General features: G+C 39.2%; 1 protein-coding gene across 3 annotated transcripts in view; it reads right to left on the minus strand.

Annotated features, from left to right (window-relative positions):
* ABCB4 (ATP binding cassette subfamily B member 4) overlaps positions 1-17,279 on the minus strand; it is a 97,374-nt gene that overhangs the window by 61,018 nt on the left and 19,077 nt on the right. For all 3 annotated transcript variants that reach the window (XM_082472472.1, XM_082472470.1, XM_082472471.1), the window contains 6 exons: positions 16,856-16,910; positions 13,113-13,263; positions 7,327-7,384; positions 5,832-6,023; positions 4,578-4,749; positions 2,839-2,963 (listed from right to left, as the gene is read on the minus strand). In XM_082472472.1, the coding sequence (XP_082328598.1) occupies positions 2,839-2,963; positions 4,578-4,749; positions 5,832-6,023; positions 7,327-7,384; positions 13,113-13,263; positions 16,856-16,910 (753 nt within the window). The remainder of the gene's footprint in view (positions 1-2,838; positions 2,964-4,577; positions 4,750-5,831; positions 6,024-7,326; positions 7,385-13,112; positions 13,264-16,855; positions 16,911-17,279) is intronic.

The following is a 17,279-nucleotide window of genomic DNA, read 5'->3' on the forward strand; positions in this document are numbered from 1 at the left end:
CAATTTGTCTTCTCCAGAGAAAACCCTCCTTCCACAGCCCCATTGGGTGAGGGACAGGAATTTTACATGTTTGTGTACTTATACTTGGGCTTTTGCTTTTTTGTTTTGCTTTGGTTTGGTTTTTGTTTTGTTTTGGTTTTGATCAGGCTGACCTTCAACTGTCAAGCCTGGGTACAAGGTTATAAAGTGGTCACTACTTATGGTATATAGGCTCTCACTCAACTTTTCTAGATTTTAGTTTCATCACTTGTAAAATGGAGTTACTCTTTTTTTAATTGAAGTATAGTTGATTTACAATGTTGTGTCAGTTTCAGGTGTACAGCAAAGTGATTCAGTTATACATACATATATATATTCTTTTTCAGATTCTTTAACCTCATAGATTATTACAAGATATTGAGTATAGTTCCCTGTGCTATACAGTAGGTCCTTGTTGGTTATCTATTTTATATATAGTAGTATGTATATGTTATTCCTAAACTCCTAATTTATCCCTCCCCTCCCTTTCCCCTTTGGTAACCATAAGTTTGTTTTCTATGTCTGTGAGTCTCTTTCGCTTTTGTAAATAAGTTCACGTGTATCATTTTTTTAAAATCCACATATAATCGATATCATATGATGTTTGTCTTTCACTGTCTGGCTTACTTCACTTAGGATGATAATCTCTAGGTCCATCCATGTTGCTGCAAATGGCATTATAAAATGGAGTTACTAATCCCTACCTTGCAAGACGATTATGAGGTTGACAGATAATGATAGAAATTTGTTAGTACAGTGCTGGCATACAGTTGGCAAAACCTGATAATTCCTATTCCTATTATTATTACTATTGTTTTAGAATTTAATGTCTTCCTAAATATGGCTCTCTATTATTGTCATATTTTTGAATATTAATTAAAATTCATATTACTGCCTTCTAGGATTTGACATAAAGTTATAAATGTCTAGAATGGTTCTGTCAAATAACAATATTTTTGCCATCAATTTCAGTTAAGCCTTCCATGCTAGATGCAAAGAGTCTACAAATTTTGATTTTGGCTCCCTAAAATCAGAAAAAAAAAAAAATCCACTGACATACAATGAGACTTTAGAGAAAATACCACATACATTAGAGCGTTTCTATTTCTAACAAAAGACAAACAACATGATATCTTTTTCAGTTTAACCAAATAAGATGTTGAGAATTTGTTCATGTTTTTAAAATGTACGTTGCCACCAAAACTTATGTCTTTCAATTACTTAAAGCACCCTACTCTCCAGTGTTGTTTCCTCAGTGTTGGACGATGCATACATTTAGCTGAGCTGCGTCCCTGGGGAGACAGCCAGCTCGCCATGCCCAGCACTGTGCTTAGTCCCAGGTGGCCCGGCCGCAAGGTGCGGGCACGTCAGCCCCAACGTGACATGGGGCTCCAGGGACAGTGGTGGACATGCTGTAATTACCTTCGCTGAGGCGGCTCGCTTACTGCTGCTAATGGAGAGGCACTGATTACACTCATCCTGAGGTGCGTGGGCTACTGTGTACAGGAAGCAGCAGTGAGGGAGAAAAAGGAAGAGTTAGAGAACCAGGCATAGGTTGGCTTTGAAGAGGGCTTAAGGAACAGAAAAATAGAAAATGAAAAAGAGGGGAGTAGGGAACCTCTGCTTTTAAGGCTGGAGAATTTCCAGAGAATTTCTCTTTCAGAGTTTTGGGTATCAGGAGTCCCATAGGATGGCAAAAGAAAATACTTCACATGGAGTCATACTTCAGCTATATTAGGGGATGTTATGATTTAAAGAAAACTGGTTGGGGCATTTAAGTAGAGCTGAGTAGCCTTTATTAGGGGGCTTTGTTCTGGCATATAGGTTTTCGACTATCAAGTTCCTTTAGAGCAGGGGTACTCCACCCTGAATCCCTGGTTAAGGAACTTGAAAGGGAAAAAATTTACATATTTAATTTCACTAACCTCTAAGGGGAATTCAGCATTTCCTTCAATTCTCAAGGCAGGCAACAAACTGCTGTATGGTTAGCAGTAACTGTGACTTTGTTGCCAAAAGAAATCCTAGATCATTTTCATACCACTGTTCTAATTGTTACAGATATCTTAAAGTATCTTTTACCTGCAACCCTACTTTGAATTACAGTAAATATTTGACCCGTATTTAGTTCTCAGTATTTAATAGGTTAAGAATAGAGATATGTAATTACATCATCACAGTTTTAAAATGTTTTGATAACTGTACTTCACTATAATTGGTTTCCTTTGTAATCCTACGTATTTTGTTTTATGCATTTAAAATCATTACTTTTTATTTTTTTAAAAAAATTATTTATTTATTTATTTATGGCTGTGTTGGGTCTTCGTTTCTGTGCGAGGGCTTTCTCTAGTTGCGGTGAGCGGGGGCCACTCTTCATCGCGGTGCGCGGGCCTCTCACAATCGCGGCCTCTCTTGTTGCGGAGCACAGGCTCCAGACGCGCAGGCTCAGTAGTTGTGGCTCATGGGCCTAGTTGCTCCGCGGCATGTGGGATCTTCCCAGACCAGGGCTCGAACCCGTGTCCCCTGCATTGGCAGGCAGATTCTCAACCACTACGCCACCAGGGAAGCCCCTAAAATCATTATTTTATGAAGGGAGTCCATAGGTTTCATCAGACTGCCAAAGAAGTCCACGGAACATAAAAAGGTCAGAACCCTGCCGTAAAGTCTGACGTTAAACTCTAGCCATCAGTAAAGGGTGCCTATATTTTGTGGGTGAGGGGTTAATATTAGGTAAAGGAAAGCAGCAGACACATATCACAAAAGAATAAGTAACAAAATGTAAAAGTGGGTTCTTTGAACTAGTGGACAAAGAACGCTTCTGACCTTTTCAGCTCTCTGTTCTGGCCCCCAAAAGCTATCACAGTCCTGATGGCCCCCAGAGCCTCTTCTGCCACAGCACCTGCTTTTGCATAAGCAGCTAGTTCTTTGTCACTAAATGCTGAGAGTATCTGGAAAAAAGAGAAACATTGCATGCCTTTTGTATGGGGAGAAATGTTAAAAGACAGTCTGATCAACTCTTTCACTTAGTTTTTCTTCCCAAACCCTGTCCTTTATCAAACACTGTAGATATGAAGCAAACCACACTCGACTGTACCCGATCCAACGGCTGTTTCCACTCCCTACAAGGGGCGCATTTGATCCGCCCTGGTGATATGCTCCCCAAGAGGAGTCGTAAGCAGCTTTTGGCAGGAAAGCGCCCTTTGCAGGAAAGACCTCTCTGCAGAAGGCCCCTTGGTCTTGTCACTAACCTTAAGCCAGGCGCCCCCATGCTCTACTCACCTCCGGCCCTAGCACACCTTTCAGATCTTTTGATCACACAGTACTTTGCCTAACTTGTTGGTTCTTTCCATAGATCAAAGATGTAGAAATGCAGAATAAGTAATTAACAGATGACCAGATCTTTTCCCTAGCTTCCCCTTCAATAATCTCGTGAACAAACTGTGTGAACAAGATAACATCTAAAGATCACAAGAGGTCAACAAGCCTGCACGCAAGGCTGCACGCGGTGGAGGAGGGCGATGATTCTGACCCCCTATCTCAACAATGAACTGAGGTTACTTCCCCTTTTCCATTTAAAAGCTTTCATGACTGAACAGAATCTTCAGAGATGGTTTTTGGGGGACACCAAGTCCACCATCTCCCCAGACTGCCAGCATTTCTGATTAAAAGCAACTTTCCTTTCTACCAACTTTTGCAAGTATTGATTTTTTTTAAGCCGCGAGCAGCCAGACTTGATTCGGTAACAGAGTCAGCAAAAGGAAATCCACGTGTAATTCTCTAGATAGTGTTTCTGGGAATAGTGTGGAGTTCTGTATCTACTACTGTTTTTCCTCTGTTAATTGCAAAATAAACTAAAATAAAACCTTACTGCTTGGAAAGGATGCACCATCCTTTTTTTTATTGTGTCACGATTTTTAATCACTTTGAAAACCATACTTCCAGATCTACTCACGGGCATTCTACTGAATAAGATGGCTAAACAAGATGTTGCAGGAGAACAGTAAAGGAAGAATCGAAACAAAAGAGATGCCAGAGTCTACTAAGTGCATCATCAACCCCAGAATGAGCAAAAATTGCCAGTAAAGTTTCTCAACTCTGGAGTGCTGGTTGAAACAGAACAGGTTTTGTGGATTTTACTGCAAGGCAAAATTGTCAGAGTGCCATTTAACTGTCACAGGTAACAATTAAAAATAAATAGGACAAATCTAAACTTATTTAAATGTTTTATATTCATGCAATAGTTTGAAGGAATGTCATATTTTTAAATTATGTTTCCTGAAATAAGGACATGACCATTTATGTAATTTAAATTAGTATGCCAGAAGATTTACCTAAAGTAGTAACAGTTCCAAAAACAAAATGTAACTGAGGTAATAACTGTGACATTTTGAATCACTTTAAAAACAATCTTCCTTATTAGAGCACCAGATTAACAACATGCTCCTGGGTGTGGTTTCAAATGACATTTACCATGGATCTGAACAAGTACCAGAATCCTGCATACTGAAAATAACTCTGTCTGCGTGGGTTAACACACATGGAAATGCCCACGCTTCACATACCTTTGCCCAAACAGCTGTAGAGAGTCCCAGGATAGGGCTGATGGCCATTATCACAAGGGTGAGCTTCCATCCTCTGAGAAACCCTACTATGAATCCTGCAAAAAACGTGGCTATTGCTTGAAAGAACATTCCAACCTTGTCACCAATTCCTTCACTGATTTTGGAGATGTCACTAAAAAAGATCACACCTAAGTGGTTACAGGCAGGAGGTCTTCAGTCAGAAAGGTGAAGCAGACATCTAACAAACACAGAGACAGGCAACACTTGTTCAGACTCCTGCAAGCCTCTTTCACAGTCTTAGCCTCTTGAATGACATTTTTCCCCACCTAAATACCGTACAAAGGAAGAAATTCAGGATTAGTTCACGCTTCTAAGAAGTTAACATCATTAAAAGTTGATGCTATTCAATTAGTTAATCCTGTTAGAGAAACATTAGCATTTTGAACGTAGGAGTCAATTTGTTTAAAAGCAGGAGCTAGGAAGGGCATTGCAACAGGAATAGGGAAGGGCTCCTTGCTTCTACCCTTGATGATATTTTCAACCCACTCTATTCTCAGTACAGCAGCCAGTGTGATCCTTTGAAAATGGAAATCTGAACATGCTACTCCTCAGATCAAAAATGTCCAGTGGCAAAGCTGAGGCCAGACAGGCCCTACATGCTCTGATCCTGCCTCCTCTTGGACCTCATATGCTCACTACCCTCTTGCCAGGACCTCCAGTCAGAAAAAGCTTATCATCTATCTCCCCCTGCTGGAACGTAAGCAACAAGAGGACAGAGATCTCTGTCTCATTCACTGGTATATCACAAACATCTAGAACACTGTTTGGCACATAATAGGCCCTCAAATATTTGTTGACTAAGTGAAGAGTCAACAAGTACTAAGACAAATCTCTTGGTGAATTCATTCAATCATTGATTCACTCATTCATCCATCTTGAGGGTCATCTTAATATCTGTCAGGCCCGTGATAAATATCTGTTTATCTCCATGAGAGATAAGTAAAGGATGTAAGCTCATTCCTCAAATACGCCTACTACATAACTAAGGCAAAAAAAACTAACAGATAAAGAAAATACACTGCGGCATAGGCTGTAATTGCTAAAGATGGCTATCAGATGATCTATTCCCAATACACACCAAATGCTTAATCTAGGAAAAAAATTTTTTTTTCATTTAAAATCTTCCTTTGACAAATTTTCACATACTTAGCAGTTAATTTCTTTATGAAAGTGTGGTGCTAACAATATACTTACTCTGTTAGCCGAGTGTTGAGTTCAGTGGTATCATTGATGTCAAACCAGCCTATTTCCTGTCGTAGAATAGCATGAAAAAACTCTTGCCTAATTTTCTTAATCTGTCGGCCAGCTGCCAAAGTCCAAAATGAAACCTGTATATAGGCAGCAACAAGAACGCCAGCACCTAATCCTGAATAATAATATGCATATCTGGAAAATAATTCAAAAGTTTCTTTTAAATATAGTCTTAATCTCTTTGGGGAGAAATATTCAGAAATGGGAATTAGTAAATTTATAGACAGATCACAAAGACCGTGTAGGACATTGTAACAAACACACATTAATTTTTTTCTCTTTTCTTAAATTATAAGAGGATAATGGCAAATCTATCCACTTGAATTATCAGCCAAAGGTAAAATAAAGTTTTGTGGTTAACTGCAAAAAATATAACGGTGTTCATGAACCATGTTTAAACTGATATTGACAGTTTGTAAACACAATTTGACTCTTTCACAATTCATATTCTAGACTTGCATATCTTACTGTACTGAAAAAGTGCACCACGTTGCAAATACAGGACTAAACAGACTGAGCATGCAAAATGGTTCTTAGTATAAGTTTTCCCGTATTGTTTACACAAAGAACAAAAAACCCTGTTCCTAATTGGCAGAAGTTGAAAGGTGTTTTAAAAATAGAATGCTAAAATGTCATGAGTTCAAACCAATTTCGAGTAAAGTCTTAACTAAATTAGAGGAAAGTTAGTATCTTTATTTTTTTTTAATTTAATTAATTTATTTTTATTTTTATTTTTTTGGGCACGCCCCGCAGCATGTGGCATCTTAGCTCCTCTACCAGGGATGGAAATTGTGCCCCCTGCTTCGGAAGTGCGAAGTCTTAACCACAGGACCACAAGGGAAGTCCCAAAAGTTAGTATCTTTAAAAGTAATAAATTCAATTTCAATACTTTCAAATATATTTTCTATATCATTTTACAAACTGTTTCCAGATAGAAGCCTTTCAGGCCTGCTATGGCAAACAGACGGTATTCATTTACGTCAGCAGCATTAATTGATAAGTAAACATACAAACGTTATGTGACAGGCTTTTGGGATTTCTACGAAGAAGGCTGAATGAGGGGAAAAATGCCATAAATGACATTACTGGATCAACGGACAAAATTGGAATACAGATGGTAGATTGGATCAAAGTGTTGTATCAATATTAAATGTACTGAGGTTGATAAGTGTACTGTGGTTGTAAGGAGAATGTCCTATTCTTAGGAGCCATGCTGAAGTATTTATGAGTAAAGGGTCATACTCTGTGCAGCTTATTTAAATGGCAGGGGAGGGGGAATAAATGAAAACAATAGGTTAAAGAGTCTAAAGCGTATATAGGGACTCTTTGTACATTCTTAAAACTATTCGTAAGTTTGAAATTGTTTTCAAATAAAATGTTTTTTAAAAGTACACCATAAAGAAGTACATATGTATATATACATATATTAGCCAATTACCTAGTCATTTCTTCTTCCAGAATTCTGGCTGGATTTAGCATTAACAAGGAAAAATTCACTAAATAAAAACAAAACAAAACAAAAATAAGACATTTTTGAAAGGCACTGCCAGGTTTTAAAAATCTTTTTTCTCTTTCCGTTTCACTCTCAAGTCACTCTTGTCATTTGACTCATGGAAAGGGCCCAAGGGTTTAGGTGCATTTAGGGTCCAGCTGGGGGAAGTTAAGCCCTCCCAGGTTCAGCCCCCTTCCTAGAGGTCTTGGGCCTTTAAGCAAAGCAGCTTCCTAAGGCAGCAGAGAGGAGTTGATGAAGGGCATACAGAAGGCAGAGGAGGAAAAAAGAAATGGTCCACATAGAAGACACAAGATTTAAGGGGCACTTTTTTTCTTAGAGGCGCAAAGCACTTTCCAGATACTTGCTTCTTTTGATTTTACTTTACTATATGTGTGTGTTTTCCCTTACATGCTTCCTCACGACATAAGTAAGAGAAAGGCTGAATTACATTCATTGCAAAGAAAGAAAAATTAAAGAAAAGAAAGATAGCTGAGTTGCTCAAAGACAAGTCAGTGGATCACTGGCGATCAGTCACCATCCTGCATTCCCTGTCCTGGTTATCAGCAGTCCTGTATTTTGGTATTTTTAAAGCAGTATTAACTGGAAGGAAATTGTCTTTTAATTTGAACTAATTTGATAAAAATGTCCATGTGCCTTTTCTGGTTTACATGTTTTAGTAATAGCTAGGATTTATTGAGCATTTATTATATGCCAGGCATTGTTCTGAACACTTTACATGCATTACTTCGTTTAAGTTTCACAGCAACTCTATGAGGTAGGACTATTTCATAAATTCCCATTTTACAGATGAAGAAATTGAAGCACAGGGAGATAAAGTAACTTACCCAAAGTCACACAGCTAGCAAGTAGGCTGAGAGTCCTAACACTATACCATACAGCTCCTGACACTATACTACACTGATTGATTCATGTAGTAATGACTTATTTTCACTTTTTCAAAAACACAAAGTGAAAAAATAAAAAGAAAGCAGCCCATATCTACTGCGTTCACAAAATAATAGGATAAAATGTCACCAAAGCATTGATGAGAAAACACATCAGGGTAGGCATTTCCCATGATGCCAGGAGAGAAACTAGTCTTTGTTCTAGCCTTAGATCATGTTTTCTGGGTGCTGTGTTATCATTCTTATCTTCCTCCAAAGGAAAATAAGGTAGAAATTTATTTTAAACTACTGTCAGGATCAATTACCAGGCATGTGGCCCTGATGGTGGCATAATTTTTCCCTCAGGGTGGTTCTTTCTACAGATGTTCATAGTGAAGTGTTTCTACTTATTAATCTAGCTCTTTATCAGCTACTAGATCCTTGAGGAATCAGACCGTATTTTACTTCTGTTCTTATCCGTTCAGTTTTGCATGCTCATTTCCCTCCTGAGTTCATAAATCTGACACCTTTGATATGCCACATTGGAACTGTGTTTCGAATTAGAGGCAGACAAGCTATCCTAAAGCTGTGGTATTTGTAGAAACCATTGTTCAAAACCACAGGAAACCTGCAGATATATGTGTACCCGGCTATTTTTTCCCCCTGCACGTAGAAATCAGGTGAAATCCTAAAATGAGTTTTACTCTCCTCCAACACCAATATTCCAACTCAGATTGACCCTCCCTCCTAGGAAATAAGAGTCTACAAACATTCCAAGTTTGACCTGCTCCTTTCTCAGAGTCCCAGGCCAAGAATGGCAATCTAATTCTGGGTTAGTAACCGTAGGAGCCCCAAAGCCCTCAGGAAACCAAGAGTTTCTGCTGCCTGATAATAAAGGTGAGGCAAATGTGTGTTAATGTCTCATTCCTGGAAGAGTCATGGAACGAAATCTGGAATTCTAGACCTGGAAACCTCATGGAATTAGATCTGGAAAGGGCCTTGACCTGGTCTTCTCAGATGCTACCTATTAGGCTTCAGTCTCCTAAACAGTCTTTAAGCAGTTATGTGGTTGAACGCTTTGCAATGCTGTCTGCCTGTTAGAATCCCATGGGGAGCGTGAAAAAAAATACAGATGCCCAGGCTCCATCCAAGACCAGCTGAATCAGAACCTCTGGCTGAGTCTAGGTCATAATTCTAAAAAGTGTCCCCAACTGATTCTAATGTTCCAGGATGGAGAACTCCTACTCTAGCCTGCCTGAATGCCTCCCATAATGAGGAAACGGGGAATTCTAGAAGCCTCCTATTCATTTTAGAGAGCGCCCATATAATTCATCCATTTTATAGATGGGGAAACAGAATCTTAGAGTGGCTGTTTCATTTCCAAGTTCTTACAACTAGTTTTCCCCCAATATTTATGTTCCAGACACTTGACATAAATTGCCTCATTTAATTCTATCAGTAGGTCTACCTTTCAAAGGTGAGAACAGTAGGGATTATAGAGGTTAAGTAATTTGCCCAAAGTCATAAGCTGGTAAGGGCCTAAATAATAAACGTATACTTTAAGGATTACATGGGGAGACATTACATAAGGTCACTTCGGGTCTCAAAGTAAATCAATGTCTGCCTTCCTTGATTCTGCCCAGGACTTCTTTTATTATATAGAAACACTCAGCACAGGACAGAGTTGGTGCACGTCCAGGCAGCTTTGGTAGTCTGGGTAATTAATTAAGGTAACTGGGGCTCAAAACTGCCTCTTCCTCTCATCTATGTGGCAAAGGGCACGCAGGGTACATCGATTTCTCCACAGAATCTCCTACATTATTACAGTCACATAGACTTGGCATAAAATATCAGGTTCCTAATACTCTGCAGAAAAACTGTTTCCTATGACTCCATTCTTAAGGTTTGGACGAGGAATGTTTTATGCATAGTTTCCGCACAACCGAGTCATTGTGAGGGAACAGCCTTGTCACGGAGCCTTTATTCTGTTGACAAGGACGGGCTCTGTTCACAGTAAGTCACTGTCAGGCCCTCTTGTAATTTAAACCTTTTTTTCTTCTAACATTCCCTTCTCATTTGGCTCCCATTTAGTCTAGCTGTCCAAGAATCCAACGATTCTAAAGAATAGACTCTAAATAAACATCATCTCTCTGAGATGAGCCAGGGAGCTCTGCTAAGTACAGCTGAATACTCTATCTACTCTCAATCCCCAGGATATTTGCTAAACTCTACAAATGTAAACATACCAATGAGCTCTCTGAGTATGAAATGTAACAATTTCGTCTTCTCCAAAGAGGCACGGGAATATTATTTGTACACACTACTAAAGAGTGGACATTAGAAATAATAACATCTGAGGGACTTCCCATTCCAAACCCTCCGAGACAGCTAATATGCCTAGTGACAAATGTGGCTGTAGAGGACCAAGTGTCATTTAATTTGGAGGCCACTGAAACTGAGTTGGCAACTCGGGTGAGTTTATCACTCCAGCTATTACAGGTCTGTAAGTGACTTGCTCGTGCCATTCCCCAGAGAGACCTTGAATTTAGCCCTGGGCACAGTACATGGCACCTGTCTGCCATTCCAGCTTCAAAGCGATACGGTTGCATAATTAGAAACACAGAAAAGACAAGCAAACTGCTCCAAATAAGAAAGTTGTGGAATTACTCTGGTGTTAGCAAAAACAAAAATAGGCCGAATAAAATCGAACCAAATGCCAACTCCCCTGTGATAAGAGCACTGCATCAGATTTTTAAAAAAATTTAATTGTGATAATATACACAAAACCATCTTAACCATTTTAAGTGTATAGTTAAGTAGTGTTAAATATATTCATGCTGTTGTACAACCAATCTCCAGAACTTTTTCATCTTCCCCCAACTGAAACTATGCCCATTAAACAACAACTCCCCATTTTCTCCTCCCCCACGCCTGCTACCACTATCTTACTTTCTGCTTCTATGAATTTGGCTACTATAGACACCTCATATAAGTGGAATAATACAATAATTGTCTTTTTGTGACAGGCATTTTTCACTTAACATAATGTCCTCAAGGTTCATCCATGTTGTAGCAGGTGTCTGAACTTCCTTATTAAGGCTGAATAATATTCCCTTGTATGTATATAACACATTTTGTTTATCCACTCATTCGTTAATCTGATTTTTTAAAATCCTGAGTTGAAACCAATTTTTTATTGATGTTCAAATATAGGCATCATCCTACTGTATGTGTGTGTGTGTGTCTTATAGATCTATAGATCTTATAAGAAGTAAAAGGAAAACAAATAGAAAATTCCTCATTTCCTTGAAGGCTTTTTAAACTATCCTCTCTTACTCCAATTTTACCTTTATGGTGTTTGTGTTGAAGTTTTGGCCACTGGTCAAGCACAAGTAATCCATTTAAAACTTTCCCAAACACATTTTTTTTAAAGGAGAAAGCTATTTACATTGGCAGTATAATGTATATGGGCATGAGCATGGCTGGGATGGCAGAAAGACCTGGGTTTGAATTCTGCCCTAATACTGTATAATTTTGGACAAGCCTCAGTGTCTTCATGTGTCACAGAAAATAATATTACCTGCTGTGTGAGACGGTTCTTGTGAGGCTTAAGTGAAATAACACCTAGCACCTGATACACACAATGAAAGGTTACTATTATTGGTGTTATTTTTATTATAAAGAGGTTCTTCTCAGAGACAATGGTACTGGAGAGTAAATAAACTATTTTTGTAGGAGCTTGATTTAACTTTCGAAGGATGCTTTTACTAGACTTCTAAAAGGCATTAATATCCATCAATGTTTATGTAAAGTACAGCTTTTTTTCCTGTTGTATAAATTAAGCAATGATGTTCTCTTAGGTAATTACAATTAAGCCCTACAATGCTAACCAAATATGTAGTTGTCAGTCAGTGAACACTGAAAACTCTTACTGAGTGTCATCTAAATTACAGAGTCCACTTTTTCTCAGATATCTTTACTATGAAAGCTGCCTTTCCTTTATCAGTTGTTTTCCTTCTATTCCACCATCTGTGTGCCAGTAAAGCTTCACCTGGTCTTCTCCAGCCTAGTGCCCACAGGTCTCTTGGGAGGAACTGAGCTATCATGCTTCGTAGAAAGCATGAACATCTTCCTTTCTGTGTTAAATCTGGCTAATATGAAAATAACTCTGTCCATTGAAACCGCACTCCAATGCTGTTGACACAGCCTCTCACATAGATGACATTAACTTATGGGATTCCTTTGGCTCTTCAGTAATGATAGTCCTTTGAGTGAGTTTCAAAGCACATCATTCTCACATTGAGTCCATTCACTCTTTAGTAAAGTATTCTATCAAGTAACAGTCAACCTTGTTGATCCAAAAATTAGAGACAGAAAGTGGGTCTAATTTTAGCAAAAAGGATGGGGGGAGATAAAAAAAAGAAAACCAGAAACAGACCTACAAGCTGAGCATAGCTAAAAAGTACCACCACGCAAACTGATGTATTCTGAAGCTCATCAGTAATCACTAATGGGATGAACACTGCCCAGACGTACTCTGTTATAGTTCCACCGTCCTCAAGTAGACTGACTTCCTTACTTTATTTAAATGCAAAACTTTCTGGAGATGGATATTTCCTTATTCTATATTTAAAGTCAAATAGCATACACCTATTTGTTGAAATTTAAATGAGTATTTGAGGAAGTTTTCTGAGAATGTTACAACCCCTTCTGTGATATCTGGAGTCACCCAGATGTCCGAACCATGAAGCAAGTAGATGATGAATAGAAAAATCAATTTCTAATCTTCCACTCAGTTAAACATATATATAAAATACATATATATTTTTTAAATAGAGAAATGCTTACCTGGAAAGGAGAAGTTTCCTCCAATATTAACAAATCTGTCAGTCATTTCTCCAAATACTATCATCATGAGGGGGAGACCTGACCCATGAGCTATGGCCATGATAGTGCCAAAGGACATAAATAATTTATCCTGCCAATCAGAATATCGAAACTAAAAAAAAAAAGAAAAAAGAAAAGATAAGAATACTTAGCTTGTGTAACAGGATTTCTCTTTTGTCACAATGATATGTTCTTCAGATTTTTATTTAATGTCAGTACTTTTGTAATGTTGCAAATAAAGGTATTAGGGAAGAAAGAATTTCAATCCAATCACTGACAGATTAATTTCATGATTCTATTTATTTTGTATTCTGTGAGGAAATCAATCTAACTCCATTTAATCACTATCTTATTTGGATAAGTGCAATATAATCAGAAGGGACGAAGGTTTGGTTCCATTAAGAAATACTGTTTGATTTTCCAGAGCTCCTGAGGTAGTGAATTAAGAGCAACTAGGGGTAGACATCATTTACATACACACACATAGTATGTCCTTTAAAAAGACATTCAGGGCTTCCCCGGTGGCACAGTGGTTAAGAATCCGCCTGCCAACGTAGGGAACATGGGTTCGAGCCCCGGTTTGGGAAGATTCCACATGCCACGGAGCAACTAAGCCCGTGCGCCACAACTACTGAGTCTGCTCTCTAGAGCCCGCGAGCCACAAGTACTGAGCCCGCATGCCACAACTACTGAAGCCCGCGTGCCTAGAGCCCGTGCTCCGCAACAAGGGAAGCCACCGCAATGAGAAGCCCGCGCACCGCAAGGAAGAGCAGCCCCCGCTTGCCGCAACTAGAGAAAGCCCACGCACAGCAACGAAGACCCAACGCAGCCTAAAATAAATAAACAAAATTTAAAAAGAAAGACATTCAGAATAGTTCAAAGGGAGAATTATAAAGGGGTTGGGGGGAACAGATCCTCTGGGTTTTGAGGATAAGATCCCTTTAAGAGGTTTAAGTTAGCTTTTAGAAGGCAGCTCCACAGTGAAGTGCAACAGACATTAAGGAGTGCATGAGTGTGTGCTTTAGGGAAGTCTTGCTCATGGAGGTGACGCTCACTGTAGAATCTTGAAAGGTAAGGGGGGATTAGCTGAAGAAGAAATGGGGAGCGCAGAGGAAGTGGAGGATGTTGAGGCTTAGAACAGCAGGGCGACTAGAAACCACACGAGTGCTCAGGTAACTCCACGCAGTGGAACTCCTGAGTGCACGGTACAAAGTGTGGAAGACGATATTAGAGAAAGGTCTAAGAGGCCTGGTGGGCCACACCAACAATCTTGGACTCAGTACCACCTATAGAGGAGAGGAGTGATACCAGTTGTTACAGTGAAGTGAACAACACCCAAGAACTAACCAGCCAATCAGTGTCATAATACTCCAAAACACTTTGTCCCTCGCCATCCTTTTTAGTCCTCTCCAATTTCGCACTTTTTCTCATCATTTCTGATCGACTGAACTATGGCTCTCTCTCTTTGATCTTCTTTCCTCCTCTGCCTTCCAGACTACATCTTCCGTCTATAAGTTTTCCGTTTCTACACCTTCCTCTCTGTCCCTTGCATCTTTCCTGTCTTTTTAACCTTTCCTGCTGCCCGTTTCCCTCATTCCACCCCCTTTGGGAGACAAGGATCAATAATCAGGAGAATGAATGATGAGTCAGGCTTGGTGGAGTGGGGTCCTTGAGAGTGCAGGCTGAGTCAGACGGGGTCACTATGCAGGGGCACCCTGAGGTCAAAAGCACAAGGTGGGGAGTGAGGGGTGTGTGTGCAAACTGTTCTCAAAGAGTTCCAAGGGTTCAGTCTGGGAGACCACATTCCATCATCAAGCACACAGGGCAAGCAAGAGTGCTGAAAGAGTCAGAAGCCAGGTGGGGCCTGGAATGGAACAAGGGGAGCAGGTAAAGTCAAGGACAAGTGGGGAAGGGCCCCTAAAACTGCTACAAAAGGGACCAGTGTCCCCAAGGTTCGTTTTATGGCTCCTGGGGAAGGGAGATAGAGCACTCGGGTCTATGGGCCACAGTTCAAGCACAGGAGCAGGTTGTCATATAATGTTCCTTTAGTGAACATTTATGTGAAATTGAGGAATGTTTTAAGTGCTTTTCATGGTACATCTGAAACTCATATAATGTAATATGTTAATTGCACCTCAATTTTAAAAGTTTTTCATATTAATTAAATAAAACTTTATTGTCTCCAAGCTTCAATTTAAAACTCCATGAATTTCACAGCAATATCCTAAGTAAACCTAGATCTGTTTTCAGTGATTTTTCAACAAAAGAATACATTCTAACTCCTATTAAAAAACACAGTTTTGTCCTGAACCTCTATCAGAACAACAGCAAAAAAATCTATTCAGAGGGTGAAAAAGATTACACTTAAATTTAACTTAAGGTTAAACTTTTAGATTCAAATGATTGTTTCTACTTTAACGTTCGTGACATTTTGTTTTCTCTAGGAGGCAGATTTAAAACTTGTGCACTGGATTTCCCTGGTGGCGCAGTGGTTAAGAATCTGCCTGCCAATGCAGGGGACACAGGTTCGAGCCCTGGTCTGGGAAGATCCCACATGCCACGGAGCAACTAAGCCTGTGCACCACAACTACTGAGCCTGCACTCTAGAGCCCGCGAGTCACAAGTACTGAAGCTCGCACGCCTAGAGCCTGTGCTCCGCAACAAGAGAAGCCACCACAATGAGAAGCCCACGCATCGCAACGAAGAGTAGCCCCCACTCGCCGCAACTAGAGAAAGCCCACGCGCAGCAACAAAGATCCAATGCAGCCAAAAATAAATAAAAATAAATGAATAAATAAATAAAAATAAAACCTATGCATTAAAACCAGATATAGTTTCACAAACAATTTATTCTCTAAAGTACTAAATTGAAAAAATGTTACCCTTACTGATACTTTTAAACAAAAACATCACAAGCATAAGGGAGAAGAGAATGAACAGGGGCTTTATGGCAACATGAGAAGAATGCAGCAGGCTCCAGAGTGTGGACGTTTTGGTGTCCTCTCATCCTTTACTTCATAAGTTGGAGGTTTCAGCTAACATGCCGCTTAATACCAAGTTCTCTGCTATCAAAAAATGGCCGTCATAGTTTGAAACACATCATATTCACCAACAGTGGGCAAACACTTTCATGGGTCCCCTCTCTAAGACATATTACAAATGAAAAACAGATTCGACTTCTTCCAAAAGTATGTTGGCTTGCCTTGGACCAGCAGAAAACCACTGAGAATTGTTGTAAACATATCTGAGTCCATAATAGTAACTCCATATTTAATTAATTTTCCTGGAAGCCAACGTGAACATAATAAATTTCTTAATCATTTACAATTTTCTGTAGTTAACAATCTCTTTATATGCAAGCTTATTTTAAACTAAATTTGGGTTTTGTTGTGAAACAAGTGCTGAGATGCATTTTCCTGAAATCGGTTGGTTTGTATGCCGCTACGAACACAAGTCCTATTTTCAATTTCCCAGTACACCAGTAAGCTCTGCTCTCATGGCCAGCCTATCCCTACCTCTTTTATCATCCATCTTGAGAATGTGGGCCATTAATTACAATGAGCCAATCCAGGACAGCACAGGTGCAGCAGGGAAAACCTATTGCTGCCTGTAGACAGTCTTGAAGTACTGCTATAGCTATGGATCCAAGACATCAAATTTAAATGAAGTCAGGAGTTATTCATATTTAATATTTCACAGCTTACCAATGTTAATGGTCCAATCAAATTTACTTTCTTCGTTTTTTCCTTATCTTGTTTGCTGTAAAAAAAAAAATATAATTGACTGAATTTAAAAACTGTTACAAAATATTTCAATTGAATATAAATTTGAGTAGTTATCATATTAAATATTATATATATATTTAACATCTTTATTGGAGTATAAATGCTTTACAATGTTGTATTAGTTTCTGCTGTATAACAAAGTGAATCAGCTGTATGTATACATATATCCCTACATCCCCTCCCTCTTGCGTCTCCCTCCCATCCTCCCTATCCCACTCCTCTAGGTGGTCACAAGGCACTGAGCTGATCTCCCTGTGCTATGCGGCTGCTTCCCACTAGCTATCTATTTTACATTTGGTAGTGTATATATGTCAGTGCTACTCTATCACTTTGTCCCAGCCTC

This window comes from Balaenoptera physalus (genome assembly GCF_965194825.1).
Source record: "Balaenoptera physalus genome assembly, chromosome: 8".
Lineage (NCBI taxonomy): Eukaryota > Metazoa > Chordata > Mammalia > Artiodactyla > Balaenopteridae > Balaenoptera > Balaenoptera physalus.